The sequence below is a fragment of the Scleropages formosus genome, chromosome 14 (genome assembly GCF_900964775.1).
Source record: "Scleropages formosus chromosome 14, fSclFor1.1, whole genome shotgun sequence".
Classification (NCBI taxonomy): domain Eukaryota; kingdom Metazoa; phylum Chordata; class Actinopteri; order Osteoglossiformes; family Osteoglossidae; genus Scleropages; species Scleropages formosus.
Window position 1 is genome coordinate 27,350,724 of NC_041819.1, and position 12,015 is coordinate 27,362,738.

Below are 12,015 nucleotides of genomic sequence, written 5' to 3' on the forward strand. Positions count from 1 at the left end.
TGGCTAAGAGCTCCCTGTTTCCTACATCATAATTCTGTTCAGTAGGCGACATCTTGTGTGAGAAATACGCACATGGATAGAGCTTCAGGGGACTTCCCTGGCGCTGTGAGAGCACTGCCCCTACCCCGGCCTCAGAAGCATCAACTTCCACAATAAAGGGCAGTTTGGGATCAGGGTGCTTCAGGATTGGGGCAGAAGTAAAACGCTTCTTTAGGTCTTCAAAGGCCTGACTCGCCTCAGGAGTCCAGGTCAGGCGCCTAGGGGCTCCTTTTAACAGAGCAGTCAACGGGGCTGCAACGGAACTGAAGTTCCTTATGAAGCGCCTATAGAAATTCGCAAAACCTAGGAACCGTTGCAGGTCCTTTACTGTCTTTGGCTGGGGCCATGACAGAACTGCCGAGACCTTCTGTGGATCCATCGTGACCCCGTTGGGTGTTAGGATGTACCCCAGGAAATCCACAGAGTGCACATGGAACTGGCACTTCTCCCCTTTCACGTACAGCTTATGTGCTGCCAGCTTTTGCAACACCTCCCTGACATGTCCAATATGCTCCTCACGGGACCGAGAAAAGATCAGGATATCATCCAGATACACTAATACTGAGCGATTAATTAGCTCTCTGAGTACTTCATTAACAAAAGCCTGGAATACGGAAGGTGCATTCGCCAGGCCAAAAGGCATGACCAGGTACTCATAATGGCCGAGGGCGGTGCTAAAAGCGGTCTTCCACTCATCCCCTTCCCTAACGCGAATCAGGTTATATGCGCTCCTAAGGTCCAGTTTCGTAAAGATGGTAGCACCGGAAACCTGTTCGAGGGCCGACGTGATAAGAGGCAAGGGGTGCGGGTACTTCACAGTAATGGCATTTAGCCCCCGATAATCAATACAGGGGCGCAAACCCCCGTCCTTTTTCTCAACAAAGAAAAAGCCAGCGGAAGCTGGAGAGGTAGACGGCCGGATGAATCCGGCTTCTAGTGCCTCCGTTACATAAGCCTCCATTGCCTGATGTTCAGGTTGAGAAAGAGGGTATACCCGCCCCCTAGGGGGTGTAGTGCCCGAAAAAAGATCTATAGCACAATCCCAAGGTCTATGAGGAGGCAGTTCTGCAGCCTTGTGTTTGCTAAACACCGCCACTAGATCTGCATACTCCCTTGGAAGCTGCAGGGGCAGATCTGCATTAGGGCTCTCTATGGATGTGGAGTTACAAGACGTCTCCAGGTGTTTGGGACACTGCTGTCCCCAAGACAGCAGTTTCCCCTCACTCCAAGAGATAATAGGGTCATGGGTGCATAACCATGGGTATCCCAAAATAATGGGGTTATCAGGGGACTTAATCAGATAGAACCATATCTGTTCCTTATGGAGTGGCCCTACCTGCATAGTAACGGGCTCTGTGCGCTGCTCTACACGCCCCGACCCGATTGGAGCGCCATCAATAGCTTTAACAGCCAGGGGTTTTGGGCATCGGGCACAGGGCAAGCCCCAGGACGCGGCCATATCATGATCCATGAAATTCCCTGCAGCGCCACTGTCTACCATAGCTTTCGTCTGCTGCTGCTGGAAACCCCAGGATACTGTAACTGGTAATGTCAACAGGGAGGTATGGAGAGATACATCACTCACCAGTAAGTCGGTCCGTTGGGATCCACGGGGTGGCCGCACTGGGCAGGAAACCTGAACGTGATCCGCAGCTCCACAGTAAAAGCACAAGCGTTGCAGAAAACGGCGCCTCCTTTCCTCCTCTGTCAAACGCCCGTTACTGAGTCGTATTATTCCCTGTCTGACGCACTGTTCTTCGAGCCCTGCACAGCTGACAAGGTTGCGTGCTTGAGCCGGCTCACTGTCCACAGGGCTGTAGGGCACCTGCTGCCCTGGCGGCGTCGGGGTCCGGCTGGAACCGGAGTTGCTCCGGTAATCCGGCGAGAACTCCTGAGAGAGTGGTCTTGACAATCGGGGGCTGGATGTCTTCTCCACTGGAGACCAGGAACGCACCTGAAAACTCTTGGTGCTGGGGAAGAACTGTCTCTCTGTCTTTCTGTCTGGGCTAGGGGGTGACTCAGGAGAGTAGGGCCCTGGGAACAGAGAGGCTGGACTGGAGATTGAGTATTCTGTGTAATTCTGGTTCTCACCTCTGCTACCTTGCAAAGCCTCCTGGAAGGGAACGGACAGCTGCTCAGTAGCGCTGATCCCATTGGTCTGCACAGGGCTCGTGGGCTCCGCGCGAGGACCCGAGGAAGCATAAAGACGATCAAAAAGACATGTCCGCCAATCATCATGCGTTTGCGAACTGGTCGGATCGGCGCCCCGCCCACCGTGACTGAGGAGTCGTGTCAACCGCTCCAACTGATCTGTGAGGCGGCTAGCGGCGTTTGTGCAAACCAGGAGTCGTTCTTGGTTCGCCTCTGTCAGCTCCGCCAGCTCACGCCATTCCGCTGAAGTCATATTAGCAGGCGGATTCTTCTGTAGCGTCCGGACGGGAGTCCGACACGGACGCGCGTTGCTATTACGTCCAAACACAGACGAAATATATAATGACTTCACGTGCAGTGTGAGGTTAGACGTGTACGGTGAGTATTGTAAGACACTCGGTGGAAGTGAAACAAGAAACACGAGACCAGGAAACACACACGGTGTTGGAACTACGGTGAACAGTGAAACGCTAATCTGTGAGTCTGACCGCAACCCTGAGACGTGACGAAATACCGGACAGGAACGATGGACCAGGACTGAAGAACAAGAGGCAGGAACTGACGGGACGGGCACTCGGGACTGGAACATGCACACCTAGGAAACAAACTGAGGGAACAAGAGACTACCAATCGCCAACGAAGCACAAGAGAACTGCTGATTAAGAATCCGCGACTAGTTCTGCTCCGCTGGCTCCTTTTATACCTCCATGTCCTACGAGACTGTGAGGTGATAGGTAAGCGTTAGCTAGCGGCACTGAGTGGCGCCGCCTCTGACCAGGAGGGGCAGTGACCCCGTGGGATGTGACAGAAGCATTCTCGCTTTACAGCTTTTTCCCCAAGTGCCTAAAACTTTTGCATAGTACTGCATATAACTATTTTAAAACTAAGAAGGTATTTTGTTTCGGTCTGTTACAGTACAGTTGTCATAATATCAAGTTCAAACTTAGTTCAGAGTCAGAGCCAAACTGAGCCATAGCTTTCAGTTTCTCTAAACAACAGAGGAGATGCAAATAAGCTCCTCCCACTGCCACAGTTTTCATTTTGCATCAATATCCTCTGATGTATTAATATTGGGCGTAATCACTAAAAACATAGCTGCATGCAGCGTAATATTCTAAAAAAAATCTTTTGCTCCCCATTGTCACACCTCCCGAGATCAAGCCAAGCGACCGAACCTGCAGCTTGTTAACCCGGCCCGGTGTAAAGGGAGCTCCATGACCGCATAAGGCTGCGGATTCTTGCAAATGCCTTCTGTGTGGATTGTGCAGAATCAGAGTTACGCCTTGTCTTGTGCATGCTTCGTGTTCTGATCTCCTTGCTTCTGACCCTTGCGTGTTCACTTCACTACTGAGTCTTGCTTCACCTGTGTAATGACATCTGAGCTTTGAACGACTCTCGCCTGTCCCTGACCACTTTTTTCATCTGTCCTAGAGAACCCATCCTGAAACAAAACCGACCTGCACTTGGGTCCAATACCTTACCTCCAGTCTCCAGCCTCTTCTGTATGACAGAAGAATCCACCTTACCCATGGACCCAGCAGAGTTGGATCGCCTGCAAGATGCGGTGCGCTCCAAAATCTGGTGCATAAGCCATTGGTCTCCAGACCCGCCACAACGCTCGAACCGGCCACCGTGAGAGTGCCAGTGGCTGCTTCTGCTGCACCCTCTGCACCATCAGAAACTGCCCCATGTCTGCCAGCGATGGGCCCCTGGCTGGCCACGCCTGAAAGGTATGACGGCTTGCCTGAGAAATGCTAGGGTTTTATCTTGCAGTGCAAACTGGTGTTCGTGTGCCAGCCCCACATTTATAGTTCTGATGCTAGCAAAATAACGTATTTAATTGCTCTCCTAACCGGACCCACGCCGGACTGGGCTACGGCAGTCTGGCACAAGCGGGAGCCCACCACCTATGAGTGCTTTCTTAAGCAGTTTCAGGCTGTGTTTGACCACCCACTGTCGGCGTGCTCGGCCAGCGACCGTCTGATGATGATCCAGCAGGGGGAGCAGACCGTGGCAGCCTACTCCCTAGAATTCCAGACCCTGGCAGAGAAGAGCAGCTGGAACCAGGGTGCCCTCTTGGCCTCCCTCCACCGCAGGCTGCACCCTCAGATCCAAGCTGAATTGGCGTACCGAGAGGACTGGACCCTGGATTGTTTTATAGAAACTGCAATCATGGTGGATGCTCTCACAGGGCATCATCTGCCTCGTCCTGGGCTACCCCCACGGGAGACGCCAACGCTGCCTGAGGCCCCGGAACCGATGCAGCTGGGACAGGGGCGTCTCTCTTTAATGAAGTGAGACTGCGGCGGCTCCAGGGCCAACTGTGTCTGTATTGTGGACGGTCAGGGCACTTCCAAGTAGACTGCCCCATGAAACAGAGGAGCAGAGGTGAGTGCTGCCCTCCGCACCAAAACACAGCTCACGGTGCCCCTAGAGGCATCCTGGGGGGCCTCTCAGGTACAGACTCATGCATTGGTTGATTCAGGAGCCAGCAGCTGTTTTATAGACGCGACCTTCACCGAGCACCACAGCACCCCAGTGTGCAAATGTGAAAAAACACGCTGGATCAGTGCCCTGGACAGGCAGACGCTGGGTACGGGGGTGGTGGAGAAACAAACAGTGCCGATGTAAGTCTCGGTCGGGGCATGTCACACAAAGGACCTCACATTTTATCTTATCCATTCCCTGGAGACACCTGTGATATTGGGGTTCACGTGGTTAGTGAAGCATGACCCGGTCTTCTCCTGGAGCAAGGGGGAGTTAGTGGCATGGGGACCACAGTGTGCCACCACTTGTCTGACCCTACCTTGTCAGGCCACCTCCGTGGAGAGCCTGGAAACATCTGAGGCTTCTGTCGTGCCCGTAGAGTACCAGGGCCTCGCTGAGGTTTTCAGTAAGAGCAAGGCAGCTACGTTACCCCCGTACAGGCCATGGGATTGTGCAATTGATCTGCTGCCAGGCCCGTCTCCCCCTAGGAGTAGGATCTACCCCTTGTCGTTACCCGAGCAACAGGCCTAACAGGAGTACATGAAAGAGGCCTTGGCCTCCAGGATCATTAGGCCGTCCACCCCCCCAGCAGCTGCCGGCTGTGGCCCTGTATTGACAATCGAGGGCCGAACGCAGTCACAGTAAAATACCCACACCCCTTGCCACTCATCACCACTGCTCTGGAACAGGTCCACGGGGCTTGAGTGTTCACCAAGCTGGACTTGCACAGCACTTACAAACCTCATTCGGATTTGGTAAGGTGATGAGTAGAAGACCACGTTTAGCACCTCCTTGGGCCATTATGAGTACCTAGTCATGCTGTTCGGCCTAGCCAATGCGCCATCTGTGTTCCAGGCTTTTGTTAATCATGTTTTGGGGAACCTGGAAAACAAGAGAGTGCTCGTGTACCTTGACAACATCCTCATATACTCCCAGACGATAGACTAACGTCTGCATGTGAGGCAGGTTCTACGGAGGTTGTTGGAAAATCATCTGTACGTCAAGGGAGAGAAGTGCGTGTTCCATCAGAAACAGGTCTCTATACTTGGGTTTGTGCTGAAGGCTGACGGCGTAACCATGGACCCAAACAAGGTCCAGGGAGACTGGCCCCGGCCTACGACTGTCAGGGCCCTGCAGTGCTTTTTGGGCTTCACTAACTTTTATTGTAGGTTCATTAGGGGCTTTAGCTCGGTGGCAGCCCCAAGAAACGAAAGGAACGAAGCTGGCGGGGACCGAGGAGGCTCAGACGGAATTCCAGAGCCTCAAGGACAGGTCCACTATGGCACCGATCCTGCGACACTCGGATCCTTCGCTCCCGTTCGGGTGGAAGTGGATGCCTTGGAGTTAGAGGTCGGTGCTATCCTCTTGTAGAGACAGGGTAATTCCCCAAAACTCCATCCTTGTGCATGTCAGTGCGAAACAAGTGCTGCAACACCCTCTCCATGTACAACTTGGCTGGTCATTTAAGAAATATCAATAATGAAAACAGGAATGTCGTAATAAAGAGAAAAATCCCTCGTACGTATGAAGGTGGCTCTGAACAGCATCCTGTCTACGCATGAAGAGCGAAAGTTCATAACATGTAACTATGGTCACTTAAGCGGGCAAAAGGTCTGGATTCCCACGAGCGATTTGTGACGTGCGGAAAGTAGCGAAGCGCTTGTATGGGGATCCAAACACGTCCCACACAAGTGCTTTGGTTCACGATCTCCACGGCCCGAAACGGCGACTCGGCGGCTCCCGTTGTTCTCTCGGAGCTACAGGGGCACCGAAAGGAAATTCATCCTGACATTCAGGCTGGATCGTTCTCACCTGCGGAACCAGCGTCTCACTGTTATTGGGATGGATCCACGGGTGGTACTCGAATTCTCTGCTCTTGCTTCCTGGAGTCCATACAGATAAAAGTCTGACATTGAGATAGCACCATAAAGTTGGCTCATTTCTTCCTGTATCTCCTCAATCTTCTCCGCTTTGGTCATTAGCCGCTCTCTTGACGTTGAAGATGACGCCGCCGCAGTAACTTGTTCCGAAGCCGAAGATGTTGACTGGCTGTCAGCTGAGGTTCTAGGTTGTTCACTACTGATGTCTTCTATCGAAGGCATTGTCAGATTGCACATTGTCTCAGCTTCTATCATTGCTAGTCTTTCCAAGTAGTTTTTTAGGGCTTTTTTAGTTTCCTTTTCCTTATATTTATTGTATTTTTGTTCATATGAGTCAGTGAAACACTTATAGCAACAGGTACTGAGAGTCCAGACAAAAACACAGCAGAACATGACACCAAAGCTCCAGGTCTGGAAAGAGAGAGAGAGAGAGAGAGAAAGAGCTCATGTTAGTGCTGCTGCTTCTCCTCATGTCAGACACAAGAGTAAATTCGATGTTCTGATCATGCTGCTCTTGGGGACGTGCAGTTATTCAAACGACAAATTGTCTTTACGAGTTGGAGGAGATGCGAACTAAAGCAACCGTACCGTCGCTACCGGTGTTACTCCAGCGGACATAGAGGTGCTACATGGTAGAGTAAGGCAGAGTAAAGTACCCTGGGACAGGGAAAGTAAAACATTTCCCACCCAAAACGGACCCCTCCTGTCGGCGAAAGTTGGACGAACTCAGTGCCTTTCCCACAGCGCAGGTAAGAGCACAGTCAGCGCTCTGGGTTGCGGTTAACGCGCGACGTAAGTGACAGCGGTGCGCGCCCGCACACACACACACACACACACACACACACACACACACACACACACACACACACACAGAGTGCATGGTGACATAAAGCACTGACCACAACATCAGACAACGGATAGCAGGTCTCACAAGTCACTAGTCTTCCTTCCGCTACCCAACCATGAGTAGTTGCACTAAAGAAGGAGGTTATTTACAGTATTTATTCACAGTATTTCACTTGCGTCAAACACACACTGTGCACAAGGAGAGGAGACAGATTCTCGTTGGACGTTTATAAGCGTTGCAGGTAAATGTATTTAATATAATTATTTTTGCTTTTTCATGAATGACCACATCGAACCCACAAGCTGGTCCTGCAGATACATTCTGTATAACATCTACAGGATCCGACCCTATCTAACAACAGGCTCTACACGACTGCTGGTCCAGGCCATTAACCTCTACAGTTAATACAGAATACCGCGGTACGAGCCGCGTTTGACCTACCGAAGTGTTCCCACGTATCTCCCTTCCTCGTCTCTCTGCATTGACTTCCAGAAGCTGCTCGGATCAAATTCAACACTCTGGTTACGACCTACAAAACCGTCAAGAGATCTGCTCTCCAGTATCTACAAGACCTGATGATCTGCTGCACCTCAGCCAGACTGCTACACTCCTTCACCTGCGGAGTCGACGTTGCCTCGACAACGTGGAACAACAACAGACTGTCAGCAATGGGAACTGACATTCATCTCCAGACACCCACCAAAACGAAGTAAATGCTGCAGTGATAAAAATGTTTCAATCATCATTTACTGAGTTTGCCTTGCCCTCTTTCTGCACTCTGCCGAACCACCTCCGGCAGCGAGAGCATCACGTGTTGTGGATAACTGGAGGTGGAACGTCGGCCCCGTCCACTGGCGTCGGTCTTGCTGGGTCAGGAGAGCGAGTCCGGGGTCTCGCCGCACTCTTCAGGACTGGGCTCTTCCAGGACGCCGGCGATTGAGGGACTCCAGTGCAGCTCTTACAACGTCCTCTGAAAGACATTGTGTCACCTGGCTGTTTTTGGCTGCGTCTCCAGCTTCATATCTACTGCTTTAAGTTTGTCTGACCCACGGACATGACTTCCGATCCGACCGCGGTACCGGCAGTGACCACGGCTCCTCACGAGGGGTGACCGAGGATGACTGGTAGTATAGTGGTTAGAGTCGCTGCTTTTGGACCCGAATGTGTAGGTTTGAATCCAACATGAATGAACTGAATGGATGCGAATGGCCTCATCAGTGGTCTGCAGGTGCTTTTTCCAGGGTTGCGAACCCTTCATCTCTCTTTCAGAACCTTCTTCTGGACACAACATGACATCCGAGTCACTTTCCTCCCACCTTTAAACATGAGCTCCAAACCCATATAGCTATGACCATGTTTAAAATGTTGGGGGCGCAGGGGTGCAATGTATTGGACCGGGTCCTGCTCTACAGCGGGTCTGGGGTTCGAGTCCCGCTTGGGGTGCCTTGCAGTGGATTGGCATCGTGTCCCCTCCTCCTTCCTATTACCGCTGACCCAGCTTGAGATATTTTACTGCTGGACATGATACAAAAGTGTCATTTATTCCCTGTGCCGGGTTAGGCTCCGGCTCGCCGTGACCCCGCTCAGGACAAGTGGCTTCAGCCTGTGTGTGTGTGTGTGTTTAAAAGTAATTTCCATTTTTTTGGGATGCACTGCAGGCAGCCTTTGGAATATATCTTTATATCCGAGAGGTTCCTCAGGGGCCAGGGCTGCCATCAGTCCTGCTACTGCAATGTGCTGCGGGGGATGAACACGCGTCACAGAGGGAAAATCGAACCGTTTCTCACGCTGATGCTACTTGTGCTCAGTTTGCCGGAACTGGCGACGCGGGCACTTCCTGCAGGCACCCGCGCGAGCGGAACCCAAAGACGAGGTTCTCACTCGCGCCGCGCCGCGCGTGGTTTAGATGCTGTGCCACTGCACGAGATGGCCCGAGGGTCGCGGTTAAAGACCTTCGGTTTCTGCACACACACCCGCAGACATAATGTACACGCAACGCAGCCGTTCTCACGTGAAACAGCCGAACTCTACAAAGGTCATTAAAATGAGCAACACCTGAAAAACCAAGAACTGCTTCAATACACGCAGTAACGTGACTGGGAAGAATTTTTAAATATGAATCATTCAAATTACTTGTGCTGCAATGTTGCATGTTGCTATTTTGAAGCTCACCACTGTGACCGAGCGTCTTCTCACGGTCGGGGTTCATGTAACGCCACGACAGCCGCCTGAAGGCGTTTGGTTTGCCTCCCTTGTTCACCGCGAGCCCAGCGACAGCAGCTGTCCGTGCAGGTGAGACACAACCTCTCCCCGGGGGAGGGGCCGGACACATTTTGGCTTCAAGAAACACGGCAAGGATGTGGGTGAGTGATTATATTGCAAACTGTTTGCTGAAATTGAGAATTCTGCGATTAAAAATGAGTATTTTTTCCACACGTGCTCTGATGCTCCTGGCCACATCGTCAGCGATGTACCTTGGGATCATGGGGTGTTTCAGCTCTTTCGGCGTTACACACCCTCGTCCAGGTGACCCGACCCGGGTCGATCGCACGCCGTAGTGTTACCTCGAAGCCGCGGTTTCCCTCTCCCGGTCCACAGCCATCCGGATGTCCTCTGCGCAATCTCAGCGACAGCTCTCATGTCCTTCCGTTGGACTGTCTGTGATACCCACCATACTGCAGGCCCCCGCAGACCCCCTGCAGTCACTGGGATGGACGCACGCCTCGTCCTCCTCGTCCTCCAGCCTTTGGGCAGCACCCCTCCGGCAGCTCCTCGCACCTCACCGTCCTTCATTCGTTGTCCTCCTCCATCTCTTCTTGCCAAGGAACTGTGAGTTCCAGCTTGACTTGCCTAGAGGCTTCCGGGAGCAACGCACCGTCCGGAATCAGATACGGTCTCTGTGGCAGCGGATGGAAGCTCTATTCGCCTTCTTAAGTCAAGCACCAACAGGCAGCCTTGTGCCGACACCAGGGCCGACACCAGGAGCCTTGCTTCCCTGCCGGCTTTTGTGAAACGGAAGACGGGAGCCGCGGTCACAGCTGCGACAATCACTGGATGGGTAGCTAGTTAACAGGGTAAAACCGAGAAATCGTGCAAATTATGAGCTCACGGAACTGACATGCAGGAACCTTGAGTCCAGAGAGGTTCCTTCAGTCTCCAGACCATAAAGTTCAGAATTTCTTAGTATTTAGCCGTAATGGACTCAGCTACCCCCCGCCTCCCCAACACACACACACACACACACACACACACACACACACACACACACACACACAGAGCCTCCTGACCTCAACCCCGCTGAACATTTATGTGGGCGCTTGAAGACCAAGAAAGCCAAGCTGTCCAGTAACATCACAAAATGCTCTTTGAAAAATTCTCAGTTCATCGTGGGATCACGTGGATCGCCAGGTTTCGGACAAACCCGTGGAGTTCGTGCAGCTGGAGTGAGCGCTGTCAGAGCAAAAGGGTCACGTGCCAAATTCTGACAGTCACGTACATTCGTTGTACTTTTACTGACATTTTTGTGATGAGAATATGACGTGTAATGAGAAATGTTTTTAGTAAATAAAAAAAAAAGCAAAATAGAAACATTTTCACTAGTGGACCCCACTCTGCGTCTAAACAGGTAGGTGTTCGGTACAGCAGTCAAGAAAGGCGGCGTCTGGAAAATAACGTCTCATAACGTACAGAAATTGAAGTATCATAGATACTAAATGAAAGTACGTTACTTACCATTGATTCATTGTAATACTGAGTGATCATGGAATTTTCTTCAGCTGTGCGACTCTCTTTACTCTCGCAGGGCAGACGGACTTCGGCGATGTTCCGTGATGTTCGGAGACACACATACCAGTCCCCATCAAACAGGACCGATATTATCCACACACACGCTGCAAACAAACCCTTCGTAACTGGTGTGCATCTGTTCCTGCAGCACAGACAAAGGATTTCCTTACTGCGCCGTGATGGACAGCAGCAGCAAAGAAGTCGGCTTGGTGCCATGCAGGACTTGTTGGTCACGAGAACGAGGAGAAACAAACTCAGTGCTGGTAAAAGAATGTAAACTATAAAAAACGCTGTGCCTCTGACCGAGAAATCACTGCAGATGCAGTGGTAATCGGCTTTGAGGAGGAAGTTGATGAGAACGCAAACGGCGAGCAGTGCGGAGGTCATCAGGATTGCCCTGACTTTCTGTAACCCTCCAGGTAAAATCCCATCGAAAGCATGAGAAGTCATTGTTGAAAACAGCAAAAGTAACTTTAAACAGGCAAATGATTTTTTTTCTTTGCAACTTGGTTATTGTTTCGGAACAAAATTTTGTTTTCCCCCTTTTTTTTCCAGTTTTTGTGGGCTGAGAGGATGTTCAGCCGCAGAAGCCTGATGTTCCTTTCGCTGAGCTTGGCCTTTTTGTCAAAGTTCCCACTTGAGAGTAAAGTGAAAGCAATGATCTCGCTGTTAAACCTCGAAATATTCCACACGACACAGAGGAGGTGCGCATGAGCTCCTCCCATATTTCACGAAGCTCTTCGAATGATGCATGAACATCCTCCACAGCACTACTATGAAGCGCAGGTAGTGGCAACGTCCCTTTGAGCAGCATGTTTCCAAAAC

The 12,015-nt window shown here is 51.5% G+C and overlaps 1 protein-coding gene across 1 annotated transcript; it reads right to left on the bottom strand.

The window, feature by feature from the left end:
- Positions 1–5,445: 5,445 nt before the first annotated feature.
- LOC114912200 (uncharacterized) lies at positions 5,446–11,724 on the bottom strand. The gene is made up of 2 exons (XM_029257938.1): positions 11,137–11,724; positions 5,446–6,968 (listed from the first exon to the last, which is right to left on the bottom strand). The coding sequence occupies exons 1-2, from the start codon at positions 11,638–11,640 to the stop codon at positions 6,486–6,488; spliced, it is 987 nt and encodes a 328-aa protein (XP_029113771.1). The 5' UTR covers positions 11,641–11,724; the 3' UTR covers positions 5,446–6,485.
- Positions 11,725–12,015: the final 291 nt, after the last annotated feature.